The sequence below is a fragment of the Daphnia carinata genome, chromosome 1 (assembly GCF_022539665.2).
Source record: "Daphnia carinata strain CSIRO-1 chromosome 1, CSIRO_AGI_Dcar_HiC_V3, whole genome shotgun sequence".
Classification (NCBI taxonomy): Eukaryota; Metazoa; Arthropoda; class Branchiopoda; order Diplostraca; family Daphniidae; genus Daphnia; species Daphnia carinata.
In genome coordinates this window covers 2,334,074-2,355,684 of record NC_081331.1, presented here as the reverse complement: position 1 = coordinate 2,355,684, position 21,611 = coordinate 2,334,074, and the positions used below count along the sequence as shown (strand labels likewise).

Below are 21,611 nucleotides of genomic sequence, written 5' to 3'. Positions count from 1 at the left end.
GTATTGTTTTACTTCACCAACAAACTTCAAAAGTGAAGAATTTTGTTGAAGGAGAGCAAAAAAGGGAGACTGATAACGATTTGTTTGACGGCAGGGCCATCCTCTGACCCGCTAAGAGAGGTTGTCCCTAGGAGATAGATAAACCTTGTAACGGTAATCTTGGTTGAATCGTTTAAATATAGCTTTTAAACAAAAAAAAATTAAATCATTTGTTCTACATCTAGTAATAAAAACGTTTCGTGAAAATGAAGGACATAAAACGTTTCGGATAGGGAAAACTAAAGTAGAACGAGGTTACGCAAGTGGGAATATTCAAAGACATCATCACAAAGCAAATGAAAATTGGAAACCGTTAATACATTATAAATCCATTTGAGGGGATGAGCTAAAATAAATAGAACATTTGATTTATGACTACGTGGCTAAAGGTCAGCCTCGAATTTAAACTCTCGACAAAAGTTATTGCACTCCATCGAAGGATGCATCCATAAAAGGTGTCTCTAAAAAAAAAGAGAATGTGACGAGTCGGCGTTTCGTGAAATTGGTAATACTCGCTAGTGGCAATTTACTTTTACGACCGAGGCGAAAGTCGAATGCGATTCATCAGGCCATTGAACATTTTTTGTGGATTATAGTCTTCGAGTGACATGTTTTTTCTCGTTATGTTTGGATAAACACACAACATGTGGGAAAATTGGCATCCTTTTAAAAGGGGGTCCTCAGGACAAGTTGTTATCGTGACGATGTCTTTTCTTTTCATCCTCATTTTATTTTTCTAAAAACATACCGATTTGCACCGTGCAAAAAAAAAAAGAATTAAATTCGCTTCGTCATATAGGCTAAATCTAATTCTAGTCGGAATAAAGAAAAAAAATAGTTTAAATATATTCACTGGACTGTATAAGAACATACAGTCGTGCGCGGAAGATGGTGTCGCCTCCTGCCCGTAAACCGCCACAATAACACGGGGTGGTGAAGGGTGATGGCGAGAAAAAGAGAACGTTTTTTTTTTTTCCTGTAGTCAAAAAAGCCACTTGCTTTGACATCAACGAAGAAGAAAAGAACCTTAACCGTTACGAACGACGACGAAGAAAAAAAGGTGTCGAAGCGAATCGGCGATTAGATGACGAACCAGCCACCGTAACAGAGGACGATGCTCGCTGTTAGTGTTGGCGTTCATTCAATCGAGTCACCTGGTGTTTCGTGTAACAGAACACTCTCTTTATAGTGTTGCGTCGTCGAACACGAACTGGAGACCTTTTTTTTTTTCCACAAAAAAAATATTGTTGTCTAGAAGAAATAGAAACTATTTAATTCCAGTAAAGATAAACAAACGTTTGATAAAAAATAAACAGAGATTTGAATGAAAAGTTAAACAGCTGTAGATTTTTATCGGCAATAGACATCAGGGTATGTGCCTTATCACTAGTGTTTTAAAGGATGAACTGTAGTCTATGTTACCCGATGGTACACGAGATTGCGATAAAGTAGGTGAAACATTTAGACTCAGTCACGCAATACAGAATTATGTAGGAAATTGAATTAGGCTAGGTGTTAATTCGTCCTATTTGAATGTTCGAGGAAAAAGCTCTTCCCAATATTACGGGAGTTTTAATGTTTTTTTTTTTTTTTGTCTGAAGTACTTAAATGCCGCTACGTGTGGTTTGTAAATGCGGTAGCAACCGAAAAGTGTGTCCGATGATTGCGATCATTTCATTGAACAAGGTAAGCCACATTATTTACTCAGCCGTTTTCTCCTTCCATCTCTCTCCTGGAGATACGAGAAATTCCTCAACTAAGGGGAGAGATATCACTGTGTATACATGCGGTAGCAACGTAACGCCCGTCCGCTCCTTTGAATCAGTTGCCCGTCGGCCGTTGGCTTGGAAAGTCGCTCACCGTTTTGCTCTTCTCTCCCTGTGGCATTTTTAAAAATATCTTTGTTTTGTTTGTTTACCTTATCATCTGTCAAAAGAGAGGGGGGATCACCGCCACAAAAAAAAAACTGTCAAGGAAAATCGTGCAAGTGTTTGGTGTCCATCGTTATGTAACAACGGAATTTCCTCATCTTCCCAAAATCGATAAGGTATTTGCGTCAGTTAACGGCTATTATCGTTCTGAATCTCTACTCTTGCATATCGTAAGTTTACACAGCTGAAATGGATGACACAGAATAAGATTTATGTATCGATAAGCAACCGACTCACTAACAAAGTGTGAAAATTGGATGAACATGATTTATAAAAAAAAGCCTTATTTTTCACAGTCACGAACGTATCTTGTGAAGCGGCCATGCCGACAAATGAATAGTTTAGAATGTTTATAGCTCGGAAGCTCTAACCTTTAATTCGATCGAAAGAATAGCGGTGTTCGTGATCGTTAGCGGATCAGCGGAAACAGGGTCAATTTAATCATGGAAATGGAAACAAAGGGACAGGAAATTCACATCAGCTTTATTAGGTATAACCTTGAAAATCTACACGCATTTTTGCTAATTTTCCTGTTATATGGTTCGCATCGTTTGTTTGAAATTCCCGCTCCGTACTCTACGCCTCCAGCGTTTTAGAAAAGAGTTGTAACTTTAACTTTTTTGGTAATCAAATTATCAACGAGCCAGTGTTAGATTCCCATGAAAAAAAAAAAACGAATGCGAGTCACTTTGCAATAGATTCGTGCAAATATTTCGTTTCTCTTTATTGGCCGCAATATTTATTTTTATGATTTTCCAAGTAATCTGTGTTACGAGAACTCTTTTGCCCCCGTTGGGTACATGCGACCCAGTATAATTCTCTCCCCATCTCGGTAAAAGCTGATCAGGCTGGATGGTTTCAGTACCATAGGAGAAAGAAAAGCTGGGCTTTTTTTTTTGTTCCTTCTCTTTATTGATTTGTGATAAGCGGCGATAAAAATAAAATGCAGTCCGACCAGAATGACGTAACATAATAACCGGATGGCATTTTTGTTTTCAACAGTTTAACCGAAGCTTCTTGCGACTTTCTCCAGTAGCTCTAATTAGTCACACAAATGACCATCAGACAGAAACAGAATTTTGAAAAATGGAATATAGAAAACAAGAAATTTATAAACAGTAATATATTTAAAAGAAAAAAAGAGGGAGGTAATCTGTATAATGAGGAACATAAGGCGACGACGTGTGTCAGTGGAGAAATTGTGCACACCGGTTTCCCTTTGCAGCATCCAGTATAGGAAAATGTAAACATCTGGTGCGGCCTGATAGTCCAGTCTATCAAAAATGATAAGAAAAAGGAAATGGTCACTTGTTGAAACATTTTTAAATTCTACAAGCAGGACTTTCTCCAGGCAACGAGTTAAATTAGAAACATCTCGCGGAGAAATCGGTGGGTTGCACCTGTCGGTCAACTTATTGTCATTCGTCGGTCTCATTCTTTTACTTCTGCGGAAGGGCCAAGATGTCAAATTCAGCATGTTTTTTTTTTCCGTTTCTCACGACAACCGCATTATTGCAAATCAATCAATTTAATGCAAATAGCCAAAAAAAAAAAAAAGGAAAAAGGAAATGAAGCAATGGATTTTCAGGTTTCCCTAATGAACTGCTATTTGCATTGAAACCAGTTGCAGTAACAATCGATTACGCCTATAGTGTTCTGAAATTTGACGTTATCTGAACAAGCCATTTTTTAAAAAAGATAGTCGTACCTTTTCATATTTGCATTTGTATCAGCTCTATGGTATCTCTTCGACATCTTACTGTTTAGGACACTCACGCGTATGACTAACGCGGAAGTCTTGTGCACTGCACACGTTTTTTCATTTTTTTTTAAAGGAGATAAGATGCGCTTACGTAGGTCTGCTGTTTATTACCTGTATTTCAGCTCGTCGTAATTAAATTATATTCCTCCTTTTTTTCCTACTGGGAAAGGAGGTGGGAGGAAGAGGGTCGAACACCAGAAGGGGGGAGGGTTGACATTTCCAACGACCTCATCCTATGAATAACATGACGGTTCACTGCATTCTATATACACCGTCTGCATAGTTCTTTGTATTATTGTTTGGCTTCCGTCCTCCCCCCCCCGCCCTTCTCTCTTTGTCATCTTTCGCTTGGAACTGCTGAAAATGTTCGACAACATTTCAGTAGGTAACCAGCAGGGCTGTAAGCCAGAACCTCGGTAGGGTAAGTATCACTTCTTGATTTTACATTGTTATTATTTGTCGATATCTAGGAGACTCATAAAAAAGAATAGATATCTATTTATAACCGAATTGCTATCATCTAGGTCTTGGAATTTTCAAATATAAAAAAAGGCGTGCCACTTTCGGCAGGGAAAAAAAAAATCTGAGTATTTGCCTTTTATTCGTGGCTCATTTCACAAGTAATTGAATCCTCAGGCTGTGAGATAAAAGAAGAATTAAAGGGAAAAAAATATAAAGGATACCAACGTTTGTTTTTATATTCGCTCTGCTGCGAGATCTGGCGATCTGGTCATTGAACTTGTGGGTTAGTCGGAGGACCGTGCTTCTCTTTCCTTCACGACAATTTACGCTCATTGCACGCACCCCGAGAGAAACTGAAACAACAACAGCGCATATAATGGTCACATTATTATATACATATGTCGGTCACGGTTTATATTCAAGTTAGAAAAAAAGTGCCCCCTCGTTGTCGCCCTAAAATCGAGTACTGAAAAAAAGGGAATGATTTCATTTAGGACTTTGGGTTATTTCTATTTAGTTGCTGAAATTTCAGCCATTAGTCAACAACATGGTGGATGGAACAGTTTTTTATTGTTCCCCAAGAAAAGTGCACTCGTCCTTGAAGCTGTTTAAAATTCGTGATCTCAAATATTCGTGGCCCTTGTTTTAAAAATTTTTAATGTTTTGGCCGTTTGGCTTCAGTGACCGTACATTAAGCGCATCACGATAGTGCTAGTCCTTTGGCCATCAATCACGATTCACCCTGTACTTTATTACAACGATTTACAGGAATAATAAGAGCTTGAAAACGATTGAGCAAAACCTCCCGCTGGCCTGTTAACCATGTCCTACTTGGGACTGAGTGAACACATCGACTTCGAGACTCTGCCTAATCCCTCCGGGCGGATCCGCCTGGACGAAGTCATCGGCGAGGGGACCTACGGCGAAGTCTACCGAGCTTTCGATCTCGAAATGGGTATGTTATTTTTTTTTTCTGCCTTTCTTTCATAACGGTATCGTGAATTAGCAATTAGTTACGTGCGTATAGCCTCGTACAATGGATGAGCTAATCGGACGGTGGGGGGGGGGGGTAGGATGAATGCCCGTCTCCAGTTTTGCTTTCTCGCCCAATCAAAGTGTTAAGCCGAGAAAAAGAATAGGCCTCGTCAGGTAATGGGAATTGACATCCACTGTGCCTGTAGTGGCGCTGACCGCTTATAACGAGCAGGAAGTCGAGTCCCGTTGATTTTTTTTTTCACGGCCAAGACGAAAAGGCAGGCGGCTGAAAACATCGACGTATCGCTCCACTATCGCTGGAATTCGTCATTCGTTCCGGTGTGTTGAAGAATGAAACAAATTTATCGCCAATTATGCGAACCCAGCCAAGTATATACGAGGAAAAGAAAAACATTCTATTTTTGGGGTACAATCGATGGCCAGCCGTACGTGGCGATAATTTGGTAGTTGTTGAGCGGATACCACTTTACCGCAACCTGTTATTAAGTGGAGTCAAAGCAGTCTTTTCTAATCGTGGGATCAGGTCAGTCCGTGGCTGTGAAAGTAATGGAGCAAATAGCCGATAATATCGAAGAAATCGAAGAAGAATTTCTTGTTCTCCGAGATCTCTGCCTCCATCCGAACATTCCGGCTTTTCACGGTCTCTACTTGAAAAAACATTCATCCAAACGAGAGGAAGACCAGCTCTGGTTCGTCATGGAGGTGAGTGAACGATTTACCACAAACAAAGGGAATGAAAACGATTCGGTTTGTTTGAAAAAAATAGCTCTGCAGCGGAGGTTCGGTCACCGACTTGGTTCACGGCCTGAAGCGCTATAATCGCAAGCTGACGGAAGAGCAAATCGCCTATATTCTCCGTGAAACCATCGAAGTATGCTCGACGTTATTCAATATACATTTCTGAAGCTTGACATTTTTTTTTCTTTTTTAAATCTGATTTACACAATGGCATTGGTTTTTTCTTTACCTGACTGCAGGGTTTAGTTTACCTCCATAGGAACCATTGCATGCATCGGGACATTAAAGGCCACAACATACTTTTGACGGAAGAGGTAACTGATTCAAATTTAGGACGGATAAGTGACCTTTATTTTAAATGAATTTGAAAAAATTTAGGCTGAAGTAAAGCTTATCGACTATGGCGTTTCGTCTCATACCAATGCTACGTTGGTAAGATTAAGATCTCCCTATGATTGGAAATATCCTCGTTCATCATGCCTCTTGTGTTTTTTCCTATTATTTTTTTTTTACGCATAGGATCGTAAAAACACGTCGGTTGGAACGCCCTATTGGATGGCCCCAGAGGTGATTGCATGCGAGCAACAGCTGGACTATTCTTACGATATGCGCTGCGATGTTTGGTAGGGTTTCTCTATAATTTACATAGCCGTTTCCTCATCCATTTTCAATGAGCGTTGCCCTTTTTGTCGTGCCCAATCTACATGAAAAGGTCTTTGGGCATCACGGCAATCGAATTGGCTGATGGAGACCCTCCACTATCGGAACTTCATCCGATGAGAGCTCTTTTCCAGGTTGATTGCCTTTTTTTATTTATTCTTTTATCACAGCATGAAATAGGCAAAGATATCATTTTCTTTTGAATTTCAGATTCCTCGTAATCCACCACCGACTTTATATAAACCGGGAGACTGGAGTGCTGCGTTCAATGATTTTATCGCCACTTGCCTGGTGAAAGATTTCGAACAGAGGCCATTCTCCCGTGCTTTGCTAGATCATCCATTCATTAGTCAAGTGCCACCCAATCCCGATTCGGTATAAATCGGATGCTTTTTTTAAGATAAATCATTCAAAAAATTCAAATCAAATTTTTGGGAATGCAGATTCGATATCCTTTAAAAAGGGAAGTACTAAGGCAAATGGGAGCTAGAAACAAAAGAAGAGCTCCAGAACCGACAACTAAACAAGGCAAGTTGAAAGCGGACCGCAAAGCGAAATTGCAGCGCATCTACCTGGACGATTTGGCTTCGCTGGAAAATTTTTCCATCGTAATGAAAATTCTTTTTCATTTTTAATTGCCATCAATTTTGACATTCATTAAAAATTACCGTTCCTCATGATATCATTCTAAACAAAAGGAAAGTATTGTAGACCAGCTGGAGCAGCGATACAGGAACAATGTCATCTACACGTACATCGGAGACATTCTAGTCGCAGTCAACCCTTTCGCTGAATTAAACATTTATTCCGACAGGGTAAATGATCTCTAGGAACTGTCTCCCTTTTTTGTGTGTGTGTGTGTGTGTGTCTAATTCCATAGTTGTCTAGGAGGTTTACATGTACAGGAATCGAGCACGATCGGATAATCCACCTCACGTTTTCGCCATGGCCGACTCAGCTTATCACGCCATGCTGCACCAAAGGCGATCTCAGTGTATCGTCATTAGCGGAGAAAGCGGAGCAGGTTCGTTGAAGAAAATCCGGCTCCCCCCCCCCCCCCCCCCCCCCAATTTTCGTTTAAATTTTTTGTTTCTGGTTTGTAATTGGTTTGATAGGCAAAACGGTCACGGCCAATTTTCTTCTCAAACAACTCGTCACCTTGGGCAAGGTATTCCACTATTTGAAATTATTATCTTTCAAACGGTAAGACCTTATTAACTTTAAAAAAAAAAGGCTCCTAATCGTGACCTGGAGGAGAAGATTCTCATGATGAACCCGATTATGGAAGCCTTTGGTAATGCCCGAACGGGCATCAACGACAATTCTTCGCGTTTCGGCAAATACTTGGACGTCACGTTTACAACCGCCGGTATGGTTTCCGGCGCCCGGCTGTCGGTTTATTTGTTGGAGCATTCCCGCGTCGTCCAGCAAGCAGCGTATGACTTTCTCTGCACTATAGATAAACTTTAATGGCGCTGTCAATTGTACCCTGACTTGACAAGTTTCTCTTCGTTTCCCCCCGTGTTGCAGCAACGAGAAGAACTTTCACATTTTTTATTACCTCTGTGATGGACTGGCGGCCGAGAACAAGCTGAGTGAATACTTCCTCGACAGCGGGAGAAGAGCGCATCGTTACGTCACTCTTCCTCCGCTTACTTCCTTAGAGCGACAGGTGAGACGAGTTTCTAAATTTGAAAGCGCATCCAATCCGATCAATCTATTTTCTTTTGCACAGACCAATGCAGAGAAATATCAATTAGTACGCAAAGGATTCGACCAACTGGGTTTCGCGAGTGACGAATTGGACGCAATCTACTCCGTCATGGCCGCTGTGATTCATATTGGCGACCTGGATATCGTCCCGGCCGGCCCTGGCAAAGACAACACGGACCGATGCAAAATTGCGAATCCCGCTCAGACTAAAATAGGTAAATTAAAACAAAAACGCAACATGTTCAGCCGTCGGCATGTCTTCAAAATTCAAGAATGAAATACGTTTTTGGACACAGTGGCCAAACTGCTGGGAGTCGAACCGGAGGCGGTGCAGGAAGCTCTGACATCCGTGAGTGTAGTGACCCGGGGCGAAACGATCACGCGTCACAATGGATTGGACGCAGCCTGCGCCACACGTGAGGCTATGGCTAAAGGACTTTATTCCCGATTATTCGACTGGGTCGTTCAGCAAATCAACCGGCACTTATCCTTCGGGCGTCTCGTCTAGTATGTTGCCATTTTCTTTTCATTCCAAGCCATTTCAGCCATGTCTTCGTCTAACTCCTCAAAACTTAATGGGCCGTGGCAATGAGCCGTTGGTTTATTTCCACTGCTTGGATGCGGTTTGCTGTGGGGTTGACGTCCAACAAATATGATAGAAGTAGTTGGTCGCTTCATTTGTAAATGCCATAGTCATCGATGCAGAACATCTCCGCTTCTGTGGAGCGTACACGTAAAGAGAAAGGACTTTTGAATTTAGCATCAGCCACAAGAAGCGCTAATTGAAAACCACACAAGAACTAGTAATTACTTACTACGACTTTGGTGGTCGTGTATAGTAACTTGTGAAGGCAGTAGGAACTGCAATCAGTCTCAATGGTCAGGCACGTCTTGTAACATGTGTTCCGGGCAAATGAAGTCGTCATGGTCGGATAATTCAAACTGTCTGATAACATGACAGTTTAATCGTTACAGCTGTTTGTGGTGACTGGAGGCATAACAACGAAACCGATATCGCATTTTCTTGTTTTGCTTTCACGCGGTCAACTAGAGGCCTAAAATATTTCATTGCTCCTTCGTCCACAACATTATTGAAAGTTGTTTACATCTTTAAGTTTAGTACGACAGCCTAAAAATAGTTCTCTTTCCCTAAAATCCTCAAGTCTGCTTTATGAACGGCCATTGCTTCTCAACCAATTAGGTTAATAGATGGCCTAGTAAAAACAGCCATTCCACGGCTCTTTGCTTCGGTTAGTAGCTCTGCTTCATTTTTCTTTTTCGAAATTGTTGGTTGGCCATCCAACACAGGGAAAAATATGCGGTGAACGGCTATTTCTGTTTACGTTCTGGATTTTTGCTTGTTCTCTCCTCTTTTCTTTTATGGTAAACAATGATTCACTTCATCAGTGATTCGAACATCGATGTTCATTTGCATAGTGGGGAGCCATTGTCAGTGGGACTGCTGGACATTTTCGGTTTCGAGAATCACATGGGAATCGGAGGCCGCAACTCTTTCGAGCAGCTTTGCATCAACATCGCCAACGAGCAGATCCAGTATTTCTTTAATCAGCATGTTTTCACTTGGGAACAGCAGGTACAATGCACACCGTAAGACAATCGTTTTGTTTCTATCTCAAATTTTGCATTTCCATTAGGAATACATGGCCGAGGGAATCAGCGTCGACGTGGTCGAATACACCGACAACCGCCCAGTTCTGGTAAGGACCATCGCATTCTATCTCTAACGTATGGGGTTCCATAAAACAGGTTTTGACACGTCATTTTTCGCACAAAAAATGTAGGATATGTTTCTTGCGAAGCCGCTGGGTTTGCTGGCACTTCTCGACGAGGAAAGCCGTTTCCCTGGAGCTTCAGACATTTCTCTCATAGGTTAATTTTTATTAAATGAATTGCAATTTTTCTTTTATTACTTTCGAATGTGAAGTAAAATGCTGATTCTTGAAATCGTTACAGAAAAATTCCAAAAGAACATAACGTCCGACTATTACATCCGCCATAAAGCGCACGGTTTGGATTTTACGGTCCAACACTACGCTGGCCGTGTGAGTTACGATGCCACGTCGTTCTTGGAGAAAAATCGCAACTTCTTGCCACACGAGGTGGTTCAGTTGTTACGCAGCAGTCAGAATCCCACCGTTCAGTTCCTCTTTAATTGCCCTCTCACCAAAACGGGCAATCTGTATTCCAAGTCGCCCTTTGGATCCCCATCATGCGGTCGTAAAGTTATCTCGCCGACACCCGAATTGAAAGGTCGTAGCAATAACAAGACCGATGGCAAGGTACAAACCTTTTCATTACTACAAATAGTATGAATTAAAAATCACGTTTATATTCTTTGCGCCTTTAGACGGTTGTGTTCAACAGTATGGTCACTCCGGGTACCATATTAGCCAAAGACCTTGCGTCACAGACGAGGGCTCAACAGACCGTGAGCACCTACTTCCGTCACTCTCTGATGGAACTTTTGCAAAAAATGATTGGCGGCTCATCAGTTGGTTCTGATACACGATCTGCAGGTGTCATAGGAGAGCCGCATTTCATCCGATGCATCAAACCGAATGATACTCGCAGGGCCGGCTGTGTTGACCGGACCAAAATAGCCCAACAGTTGCGTTACACGGGCGTTCTAGAGACCGTTCGTATCCGCAAACAAGGCTTCTCTCATCGACTGAATTTTGTTGATTTCCTCCGAAGATATTGCTTTTTGGCATTTAATTTCGAAGAACGAGTAGTTGCAGATCGTGAAACTTGTCAAAAGTTACTAGTCCGTCTGAAACTTGATGGCTGGGCTGTTGGGAAGACGAAAGTTTTCCTCAAGTACTACCATGTCGAGTATCTGTCTAAAGTCTACGATCAACAAGTTAGACGCATCATCCAAGTCCAGTCTTGCGTCCGCCGCTGGTTAGCCAAATTGAGACTCGCCCGGCACAACAAGAAAGTCGGTAAGCAATCGAATTTTCACGTCAATCACATTGTTTAAAGTAAACGAATCAATCGAGATGACATCTTACAGGTATAATGACACCGTTCACCGAAGCTGAAGAAATCAGAGCTTCACAAGATATGAAGCAAGTGGGTGGAAAGGCTCAACAGGTCGATGCTAATGAAGCTGCCACTGTCATTCAGAAATGTAACAAAATACTTGAAATAATTGTTTTTTAAATACCTCGTTTTCATGATATTTTACATATCAGCCTATCGAGGATACAAGGTACGAGTCAAGTACGGAGAAGAATTGATGGAGCGTTTCCAGGAGAATTCCACTTTGCAACGAAAATATGGCAGACCTCAATATCCGCAAGATGCCACTCAAGAAGTGCTTTCTAGTCCGTCGGCGGCTACACTCGACGAAAAGACTAAAAATTCCATTCGTCGTCGTCGACAAGAAATGGTAGCTTTTGCAGCTCAGGTATACAGATTGGAATCTATGTCGGGTACTTTGTGTGTGGCTCGCTGTCTCAATTCATCACCTTGTTGAACCATCCCCCTTGGTGGCGGTCTGCAGTCAATATCTGTTCTTAATTATGTGCATGTTAGATTACCAAATTAAGCCAGGAGAATCACCAGATATTGCGTCGTTGTAAGGGCAGCATTTCGTCCAGTCAACTGGTTCCTCCGCCAGCAAACTACGTCCGTCCCAGTGGCTTCAAAATTATGCCGGCCATGTTGGCTCAACAGATGTTGCTTCAAACTCCTGTACGCCTTTCTCTGTTCTCGTCCTGTCAAGCTTTTGTTTCGTTGGCAATTTTATTTACCTCACTTCATTTACATTTCATTTTCTCCCGTCCATTCTAGTACAAGTCCGGCAACAATCTGGACTCCAAAACTTTCCTCTATCCGTTGGGAAGCAACCCTATTAGGTAAGAGTACCAATGACATTTCAGATATTTTTATTTCGGAATAGGATAAGACATGATTTAATGTAACCATAAAATGTGGACGCAGCGATGATGAAGATTTCGATGAAAATGCGGCATGGGATTCCCCGCTTACGCGGGCAATGAAAGGCAAACATGACAGGTACCATTGTTGGCCAATAGGCTTGATGGTAGTGTGGAACTTGTGAGGGCTGATTGAATAGTAGAACATCCCGTTGTTGTTATGTAGATGCTAGAACAAGATCGTAATTTAGAGCAAATTCAAAAATGATTTATGATTGCGAACAGGGAGAAGAAGATCGATGTCAACCAAGAAATACGTGATCAAATAGGAGAAGGTGGTTTGATGTCGCAAAATCAAATTAATATCGATCGTGAAAACCAAATGATCGGGCAGTGGAAGCAACTCTTTAAAAAATCATCGTCCAACAATCTCCTTGGAGTCCAGCAACCTTTGGGCTTGGCTGGAGCAAGGGATAATCAAGAATCACCAATAGGGTATCTATCAACATTGAAACGATTTGTTTACAACGATACCATTCACCAAATCAATCATTGTTTTTCATTTCAGTAAAAGACCTATCGGTAAGTTATTCCCGGAAGCCAGTGCAGAACGACCTTCAATCCTTAAGGGATCTTCGGGATTTAAAGAGAAAGATGTGATCATCAATCCGGTTAAGGGAAGGTCCAACTATGGCAGCAGTAAGGAGAACCTGGTTAGTCCGGGAGGTGCCCCAACACGACACGTCATATTCCAACGTGAAACGAGTGTTGGCAGCATCCAAGATGCCAATGCGTTGCGGCGAAACAGCGTGACACGCCAGACCTCCGTGGCCGATTCGTTGATGTCACCACAATCCGACATTAATGCTGGCGATGGTCCGTTCAACTTCCGGCAGCATTTGCGCAAGACGGAATTCGCTCCAACAGACACGTTGAAGAAGATGAAAGAGCGATCTTCAACACCGGTTGACGAATGAAAAAAAAAAAATTATTATGTTGTCACAATTTCCTAGTTTTACTTCAAGTCCGTTTTGTTTGCTTGATGATATCGGGACGATAACCCGTAAGTTAACGGCCCCGTTTGAATTTTCCTATTTGACCTGTTCCGTTGATTTCACCTCGAGTTTGACAAGTATCTAGTCATTAACAATTTCCTATTCCATTCGTTCACCTGTTAGGCTGTTTGGAATCGTTTGTATAGTACACAATGTGTTATAGATTTTTAAAATTTGTTACCTGAACCCGCAATGATCCCACATGTTATAATTCACTCTTCAAATACAATAGAAAGGAGCAATCTCCGTTTCGATAACATTCGAGTGCAAGGTGCGAGATTTTATGTTAGAAAGCGGCGAGTAGACGAACCGAGTCAATTTGCTTATTATAATGTATTCATCTTTCGTATGATTTGATGTCGTGCAGATACACAAGACGCGTACGATAAAGACAGGCGTGAAAACGTGAGGGAGTCATTTGCGGATCCCAACCCAAATAGAGAAAACATGGCTGCCATTAATAGAAGAATTTTATAATAGACATATCGACAAGATTTTGCGTTAAAACTCATAGATTAGCGACGATATACTTATACTCTGATATTAATAGAGAAAATGTGGCCAAATGGCTGCCGCGATGTGGTGCCCCATCAACACAGAATTCAGATCCATTGATTGAGTTGGATGATTTTCGAAGAAATTAAATGAACATAGGGAATACTATGATATATAAGAAAACATTTCAAGACAAAAACAAACCGGCAAGGGACTAGTAAAATAGTCGATGCGCGCTCACTTAACGTAAAGCATAATTATAGAACGACTGCATAAAACACGGATACACTTTAAAGACAGTGCAGAACACGTTCCCACATTTTCCCCTTTTTGCCATTTCTTTAGCTTTTTTTCCCCCCACAAATCCCTCAAAGTGGCGCAATGTCCCGACATAATTATTTTAAAAACCGGTAAGAGCCGGAAGTACCCCACTAGCGAAAAAGAGAAATTGAGGAAACTTAAACGGTAGGCCTTTCACTTGAGACGAAATGGCGCACGTTTTTTTTTCTCAATCGGGCACGCAAAGATACACGCTCGTGAAAAAGGGCGTGAGAAATCAACAGCAATTGTTCTTTTTATCGGCACCGGCAGTTCCTCCTTTGCCATTTAGATCTAGCTTGTCGGAATCCTCTTCTTTGATGCTGGTACTCCACTGATCGTTTTGGAGGATCTAAACGAGAAAAACCAATAAAAAAAAAAAAAATAAAATCTTTAATAATATTAATTCAATCAAATATTTACCGTGCCAACGAGGAATTTCGCCGCGTCATCGATGTTAATGTTATCTTTGGCTGAGGTTTCAAACCATCCCGCAAAGCCTTTTTCCTTGCAGTATTCATCCATTTTGGCTGAACTTGCTGCGATACCTTCTTTCGGCTGGTCACACTATCAATGCAATAAATCGATTAATTAAAAATTCTGCAGATGTTTAGTGTAGCATAAGAGACCTTGTTAGCGAGGAGAACGCACGGAATAGGACTTCCGTCCGGTAGTTGGACCTTTGTATCAAGGTCTTGTTTCCATTTAGCTACCGATTCAAACGTGCTACCTCGCGTGACGTCAAAAACGATGAATGCGCCAACAGCTTCTTTGTAATAAACTCGAGTCATGTTGCCGAACCTTTCTTGACCTGATTGTTACAAAACAAGAGTTGAGCGTAACATGCAAATGGAAACGGAGAGGGGAAAATACCTGCAATGTCCCATAACTGAAGACGGATGACGGTGCTTTGGTCCCAGTGAACGACTTTCAGGGCAAAGTCAACGCCGATGGTAGCCCGGTAGTGTTGAGAAAAGAACTGATGAACATAGCGTTTGATTATGGAAGTTTTGCCCGTTCCCAGCTCCCCGATGACCAGCACTTTGTACAAATGTTCATTCTTTGGATAGCCATTGGCGTCATTAGCCGCCTGATTTCCATAAAAGGGAAATTTAAAAAAATATTAATGAAATTAAAAATATGGAACAGGAAAACAATGTGACAGCGGACATGACTTAATGCAGGTGAATTAAAAATTGTGGAGTTCAGAGGACAAAAGAGAAAGCTCGCAGAGGTAATGACGTCCGTAAAACGTCGAAATCTCTTTCTTGCTTCCTACCACGTTCACTAAAGCCAAAACATCACAACACGAACATTTGAAAAAAACAGCCGATAAGATACCCAGACAAACAATTGTTCCCTTTGTTTGTTCCAGTCTGGGGGTCGAGTTTAAACTGAAAGTCATGAAAAATACAAGCAAACTATTGATTTGCATTTCGAAACTTTACTTTGCTCGATGGCCGACGTACTGGCGATACAACTGCTCTGGTGGTGGACATTCCTATTTTGGTCTTTCCTCCAACACAACAAGTTTGTTCAGCCGGCCAAACTCAAGCAACTCACGAAAAAAAAATTGATTACTGCTGGGCGTGAATTTCGATTCGTCGCACAATCGTAGGGATAAATCACGAAGTTAATCAACTAAACACTTCGCTATTGGTTCACTTGTACGCGTTGGTTAGAATTTTTTTTTATGACATTGAATTGCCAACACTGGAACGTTCTCTTTGGAAAAGACGGGCAAAGGTTACGTTGATAGAGCTGGTGACACATGCGATTAGTTTCACAACCGGCTCGTTACTAACTGAAAAGCTTCGAAAAAGCACCACACCGATCGGTGAGAAGATAACAGGATTATAAAGAGCGGGAGAATTGACACAGTCCGCTCCAAAATCCTGACAGCAAATGAAGGTCTTTCCTTTTTTTTCTGAGGAAATAACATTTTGGGACCGAATCTAAGTCAAACCTAACAACTAGAAAGTTGCTAGAGGCGTCATTGTCGTAAATACCACCCTTTCTAGAAAACAACCAATTCTGGTCGAGAGATTCCAAAGACTAGAGCTGCATATCTCTCCCCCTAGAGCCCCATTGCCCCCTATAGACTCTTATCAGTTTAAAGCATATTGAACGAAGAGAAGGAAATTTCCCTATGATGTGGAAGCTACACATTAGCCTACGGTCAGGCTTTATAAAAAATTACGCGGAATCAGCCGGAATGGCTAAGGATAAAAACAGAACAAAACCAAAAAAAAAAACGTACCGTATTGTTAAGTGTTTCCGGCTTGGCATCGGTTGGCAGAGGACGGATTGATCCTTTTGTTGGCGACATGGTCGTTTCGCCGTTGACGTATTCGCTGAAACAGAAACGAAATTCGCTGGTCGATGAAGAACGTTCCGGCTGTTGAGCTTTCAATGATCCGGCTGACTCTTGGATGGTCGACGTGCAAGGAACAGAGGAACGGTGTTGTGACAAAAGTGGTATTCTCGACCTTTGACCAGACGTCGCAGTGGTAGTCGAGGTGGTGGCCTCTGCTGGGCGGGAAATGGCAGGCGAAGAAGAGGAAGTAGAAACGCCGGCAGAAGACGCCTCCGTAGAAACGGGAGTGGCTTCTTCTTCTTTGTGTTGTTGATACTCAGGCATGTTGATAGTGCTACAAGGACTTGCTAGGGTTTCATCAACGTCTACGGGTTCTGTTTCAAGACTAGAAGCTTTAGGAATCGACACCGCTAAGGTTTCAGAGGAGGCCATTGTAGCAGAAGGTGAGGCAGGTTCAGACGGTGGACTGGCCAGCTGAACAGCAGCAACCTGAGATCCCAGTAAATTAGGCAAAGCAGAAGGATCAGCTACATCTATGCGACGAAGAGTGGGACCTACAATATAAACGCCGCATACCAAGCGGGAAATATTGGGTGGCAGGGGTGTGGCACCAAACGGGTTGAAAATTACCTGAGCTGGACTATGGGACTCTTCAACTGTAGTTGTATCATCGGCTTGTTCTTCGTCTTCTTCGACAAAACTCTCTGTCAAAGAAGTTTCTGGACTGCCCAAATTGGACGACAACAACGGCGTCGAATAGCCCGAACTGTGGGCTCCCATGGCCGTCGCGTACGAAGAGAACGAATCATCATCGACCGTTGCAACCGACACTGGACTCGAAACTTTCGTATTATCCATACCGGCCGGTGGAGCTGAATGGCTTTTACGAACTCGAGAGCGATATTTCAAATCGTGAAAAACCTTGGCAATGCCTCGATACTGTCGAGGTCTTTCCTTGCTGCTCAGATTCTGGATCGGTTGCGACGTTGATGCCGAGTCGAGGGAAAGACGACGACTGGCGGCCGTTGTCGACGGTGATGCAATTACCTTGTCGGATCGTTCTTCGTCGATGGTGCTGACAGATTCGTAATCACCGTCGGAATGTCCGCTGTCACGTCTCTTCTTGCCACCAGACTTGACGCGCTTCTTCAAAAATACCAAGTGGACTACGTATGCCGGCCTCTTGCTGTTGTTGGGTCGGTTTGGTTGGCGACAATTGTTGTTCTTCACATTCACTCTTGTTCTCAGTCTCAGTGGATTTGGTCTCCATCTGATATGATACATAAACCTTCAATGTAATACGGCAGTTTGGCCCGAAATTATTGACTATAATCAAGAACATGTATTTGCGACGACTATTTTCAACGAAAAAGGGCCCAACAGTTTGTCTTTCTATTCATTACGTCTCTAGCAGATAAGATACCAAAGGGAATCGAGATTGATCCTTAGATACTGAAGTAGCAAGAATTTGCTCAAACAATATAGAAAAAAAGGGCACTTGGCAATTAAGGACAAAGCTTTTCATCTCCATTAGTAAAAAAAAAAAAGAGAAATTGAAAGCAAACAAATAGCATCATCAAGCAGCCGCCATAATGGGTTTCTCACGTTCCATTTTGGCAGCATGCAGTTGGGGACAGGATGTCAAATAATATGCGAAAGAAAACGGTATACTCACAGCAAACGTTCAAGAGCATGAGGGATTTTCAACGTCGACGTTGTTGTCTCGTGCGACGTCCGGAAGATTCGTCAGTCAGTAAAATAAAAGCGATGGGTAACCTGCCAATCTCAGTCACCGTGTTCGTGACTTCACTTACGTCGAATGCAGATTTCCCCAGACAGTGGGCGTTGCTTTTGCCAAAAAAAAACAAATGAACAACGTCACTAATTGTTTCAGTTAGGGAAAGGGTCTGCCCTCCAGCAGATTGTTCCTGACACGAGCCGAGTTGGACAAAGATTGTTCTGTTCCCGAGTATCGGCGTTCGCGCAACCGTCTAGCAAAACCGGCATACAAGCACCCCACCTGCTTTGACGCGATTATTACGTGCGCATAGGGTCTTCTGCTGTCGACATCGTATATATCTATTGTGTACGTTAAAGAGGCTTAACTGTTTCCCTTTTGTGTGATATTTTAGCCTCGCCGGGATTATAATGACGCATATTTGAAGACTACCTAGAAGTTACCGTGTCTCATGTTGATTATCCGCCACTCCTTCTTCATAGGACCCCCCCCCCCCCCCCCTTTTTTTACCATTTACATTTCGTGAGCGGCTCGACATTATAGCACATTCTTCGAACTCCTGTTTAATCGTCAACAGAAAGCGTGACGATGCATAAAGAGAACTGAGACCGAAACTCAAATGTTTTCATTTGTTCGTATGAATACAGAAGTGTACGAAAAATAAATTTCTTGTCGCAACATACATTAGTTATTATACCGAAGAAGAGGAGACGTCGGTATTTAAAGTAATCTAGTTAGCTTTGTTGTTTTGGTTACTAGCAAAGGTGTACGTTTGCCTGAAGTGCACACGTTTAATCTGATTGCTATAAACACAAAATTGTATATTCTATCGACTCTAGCAAGCAGTTGTGCCAAATTTAATAATTATAGGGCTTCAGAATCCATGCAACCAAATTTACATCTCAAGGTAATTAATTTCCTCCATTATGCAATTGTCGGATTGTCGTAATAGTCACGATTCACAAATGTCTTTATCTGTTATTGAACTGAGCACAGACAGGTGATAGTCTGATAGTCTGCCTGGGCATAGGTCGATATCAAATAAACTTCACAAAGTATTATTAGAATTAAACATTTCGTCAATTGTTAAAATGATCTATCATTCGCGATTCTCCTTCAATTTTTATTTATATTTTTTTCCCGAATTAAATTAGGTTATTAATTTCTCCTGGAGATGTCGTTACATTCGAACAGCAGATGTCGCTGTGTTCTGCATGTTTTCAAAATCCGTACCCACATTGCTGCCGTAACCACCTTGTGAAGGATTAAAAAGTACGTTTATTTAAATGAAATGTTATTATGAAAAGTTGTAATTCCAAAAATTCAATTACGAAAAATGAAAGAAATCAGGACATAATTCTATTCTAGTCGGTTCTTCTTGAGCTTTTGTCGTGAGGAAAGATTTTGTAAAACGTTTGCATTCGTTCTCTAAGACCTTCGTCTAGAAACGTCTAATCGTCAATTTGTGTCTTGATTACTGAAAATCTAACCCGATATTCTCCTCATTGCTATCTCAGTTTTCAGGATAGGTATTTTACCAGCATTCAGACAAAACCTATTACTTAAAAACATTTTATGTGGATGCATTTCATTTATTTCTTTTGCTTCACATCATAGTCATCAGCAGAAGCTTTTCCACAGGTAAAAAAAAAAATGCATTAAGCAAATTATCTTTGCTTCTTCATTCATTCCTTATTGGTTTACTGCTATTTTTTACTGTTTTTTCTTATTCATAAACTTCTCAATTGTTACCTTTTTTAGCTGTTACTATAATGTTCTAATAAGATATAGTTGATGCATATCGTGGTACTGTAAGATTGCTACATCTAACTTTCAATTTTATTTAGATTCACGATGAATGAGGCAAGTTCATCTCAATCTGAAGATGGTTATGTCCCAAATGCTAAAGAGGCTGCTGATTTAGTTACCAAATTTGCAGAAGTTACAGGCACAGATACGGTAAATAAGTAACGTTTTACCCTAGGTGGTACAGCCTATTTAATTGTGGGTGTTTTCATTATGGTTTAACTAGGCATGTGCTCAGTTCTATTTACAAGATAGAGATTGGGATTTACAAGTAAGTAATTTGACTTGCATTTCATTCCATAACATTATTTCAACGTAATTTTATTCTATTTCTATTTGTACAGAGGTCACTTGATGCCTACTTTGGAGCAAAAAAATCTGGAGGGGTACATGTGCTCACAGATGGTGATGAACCACAGATTGTTTTCAATATTAAGTAAAAAAAAAATACAGAAGTTTACCAATAGGTTATCTGAAATTTTTAAAGAATCGATCAAATTTTTTTGCACGTAGTAAGGATGTTGCTAACAAATTAGCCGAAGCAGAAGATGTCGCTAAATTCCTCGAAACGGCAACGACGAAACCACCTTCAGAATTCCGCATGATATCATGGAATATCGATGGACTTGACGATCGCAATCTGAAAATGCGTACCAAATCAGTCGTCAAAATCCTGCAGTCACAAAGGCCCGATATTGTTTTTCTCCAGGTAACACCAAAGACCGCATTCTTTTACCGATTGTGTCCTTATGTACGGTGTAATCAACTTAAAGGAGGTGATCCCGAAAACCTTAGACTACTTGGAGAACAATCTTCCTGAATATAAATTCATAGCTGGCGATGAAGATGGGTAGGCACGTAAAGTCCAGTAGTCATGCGTTCGTTTAATATCAACATGTTACTTTGCTTTGTAGGTATTTTACGGTTACCATGCTTAACATGTTTACCATCCATTACGACTCCCATGACGTCATCAGTTTTCCACAGACTACTATGGGACGTAATCTGCTTAAAGTTGAGGTGAGTGGTGAGCAGATAAAAGTAGATAAAAGCAGATTTATAAAGTAGTATCTAACAATGAATGAAATGATTTGTAGGCTCATATGGGTACTCTAAAGTTGAAGCTGTTGAATACTCACATGGAAAGTACGGGAGAATTTGCAGCTGAGCGAATGAACCAATTAAACATCAGTTTCCGCGAAATCAGTGAAACCGATAAGTCTGTGAACGTCGTAATGGGAGGCGATTTGAATATGCGCGATAAAGAGGTCTCTGTTTGGTGATTTGAAATGGTAAGTGACTGTTGACACAATATTTCTTATTATTAGTTGGCCAATGTCGGGGGATTGCCTGATCGCACGTATGACGTCTGGGAAGCGTGCGGTTCGCGCAAGGAATGCCAGTGGACGTGGGACACTATGAGAAACACCAACAAGGAATTTCCTGGCCAATTCAAACCGCGTTGTCGCTTCGATCGCATCTTCTTACGGCCCTCCACGTCGAATTCTGCCGTCCCTAAATTCTTTGGTCTGATTGGTTTACAAAAAATTTCGGGGTATCAGTGTTTCCCGAGCGATCATTGGGGGCTCCTAGCAGATTTCGATGTTAAGTAAGGATGGGTCACACACCTGTGATCGCTTATTGAATTGCATTGTAAAAATATAATGAATCCAGGTGGA

The 21,611-nt window shown here is 41.5% G+C and overlaps 2 protein-coding genes and 1 pseudogene across 12 annotated transcripts in view; 2 read left to right on the top strand and 1 right to left on the bottom strand.

Annotated features, from left to right (window-relative positions):
- The first annotated feature begins 1,939 nt into the window (after positions 1 to 1,939).
- LOC130691787 (myosin-IIIa-like) overlaps positions 1,940 to 21,611 on the top strand; it is a 64,472-nt gene continuing 44,800 nt past the window's right edge. Inside the window, exons 1-29 of one of the 8 annotated variants that reach the window (XR_009420602.1) lie at positions 1,941 to 2,086; positions 4,963 to 5,149; positions 5,714 to 5,892; positions 5,957 to 6,061; positions 6,168 to 6,242; positions 6,307 to 6,360; positions 6,448 to 6,551; positions 6,641 to 6,722; positions 6,799 to 6,963; positions 7,032 to 7,196; positions 7,287 to 7,403; positions 7,477 to 7,612; positions 7,704 to 7,756; positions 7,822 to 8,024; positions 8,119 to 8,260; positions 8,324 to 8,516; positions 8,598 to 8,808; positions 9,709 to 9,895; positions 9,957 to 10,019; positions 10,104 to 10,191; positions 10,276 to 10,601; positions 10,670 to 11,264; positions 11,336 to 11,452; positions 11,517 to 11,731; positions 11,860 to 12,018; positions 12,118 to 12,182; positions 12,268 to 12,342; positions 12,489 to 12,698; positions 12,772 to 13,236. Coding sequence is in view for 6 of the 8 variants with exons in the window: in XM_057514766.2 (XP_057370749.1) it covers positions 5,017 to 5,149; positions 5,714 to 5,892; positions 5,957 to 6,061; positions 6,168 to 6,242; positions 6,307 to 6,360; positions 6,448 to 6,551; positions 6,641 to 6,722; positions 6,799 to 6,963; positions 7,032 to 7,196; positions 7,287 to 7,403; positions 7,477 to 7,612; positions 7,704 to 7,756; positions 7,822 to 8,024; positions 8,119 to 8,260; positions 8,324 to 8,516; positions 8,598 to 8,808; positions 9,709 to 9,895; positions 9,957 to 10,019; positions 10,104 to 10,191; positions 10,276 to 10,601; positions 10,670 to 11,264; positions 11,336 to 11,452; positions 11,517 to 11,731; positions 11,860 to 12,018; positions 12,118 to 12,182; positions 12,268 to 12,342; positions 12,489 to 12,698; positions 12,772 to 13,180 (4,626 nt within the window). In the remaining 2 variants the exon portion in view is untranslated. Of the gene's footprint in view, positions 2,087 to 4,962; positions 5,150 to 5,713; positions 5,893 to 5,956; positions 6,062 to 6,167; positions 6,243 to 6,306; positions 6,361 to 6,447; positions 6,552 to 6,640; positions 6,723 to 6,798; positions 6,964 to 7,031; positions 7,197 to 7,286; positions 7,404 to 7,476; positions 7,613 to 7,703; positions 7,757 to 7,821; positions 8,025 to 8,118; positions 8,261 to 8,323; positions 8,517 to 8,597; positions 8,809 to 9,708; positions 9,896 to 9,956; positions 10,020 to 10,103; positions 10,192 to 10,275; positions 10,602 to 10,669; positions 11,265 to 11,335; positions 11,453 to 11,516; positions 11,732 to 11,859; positions 12,019 to 12,117; positions 12,183 to 12,267; positions 12,343 to 12,488; positions 12,699 to 12,771; positions 13,518 to 21,611 lie in introns of those variants that run through there. The other 7 variants (XM_057514767.2, XM_057514766.2, XR_009001308.2 and 4 more) reach the window with 7 other exon arrangements.
- LOC130691799 (uncharacterized protein DDB_G0271670-like) lies at positions 13,573 to 18,338 on the bottom strand (annotated as a pseudogene).
- LOC130691803 (tyrosyl-DNA phosphodiesterase 2-like) lies at positions 19,329 to 21,608 on the top strand. Of its 4 annotated transcripts, none has more exons than XM_059494350.1 (10): positions 19,329 to 19,398; positions 19,644 to 19,767; positions 19,974 to 20,085; positions 20,159 to 20,203; positions 20,277 to 20,368; positions 20,446 to 20,641; positions 20,706 to 20,782; positions 20,847 to 20,952; positions 21,030 to 21,200; positions 21,261 to 21,608. In XM_059494350.1, exons 3-10 carry the CDS (start codon positions 19,981 to 19,983, stop codon positions 21,543 to 21,545), a joined length of 1,077 nt encoding a protein of 358 aa, XP_059350333.1. In that variant the 5' UTR covers positions 19,329 to 19,398; positions 19,644 to 19,767; positions 19,974 to 19,980; the 3' UTR covers positions 21,546 to 21,608. The 4 variants fall into 4 exon arrangements, with proteins under 4 accessions (XP_059350333.1, XP_059350334.1, XP_057370777.1 ...); XM_059494351.1 differs by having other exon boundaries at positions 19,365 to 19,398; positions 19,651 to 19,767; XM_057514794.2 differs by lacking the exon at positions 19,329 to 19,398 and having other exon boundaries at positions 19,524 to 19,655.

Excerpts from the sequence above, each read along its gene's own strand:
- LOC130691803 (XM_059494350.1), top strand. The coding sequence starts at position 19,981 with ATGAATGAGGCAAGTTCATCTCAATCTGAAGATGGTTATGTCCCAAAT. Across the intron at positions 20,783-20,846 it reads ATAGCTGGCGATGAAGATGG|GTATTTTACGGTTACCATGC; the intron begins GTAGGCACGTAA and ends TTTGCTTTGTAG. Across the intron at positions 21,201-21,260 it reads TGAATATGCGCGATAAAGAG|TTGGCCAATGTCGGGGGATT; the intron begins GTCTCTGTTTGG and ends TCTTATTATTAG.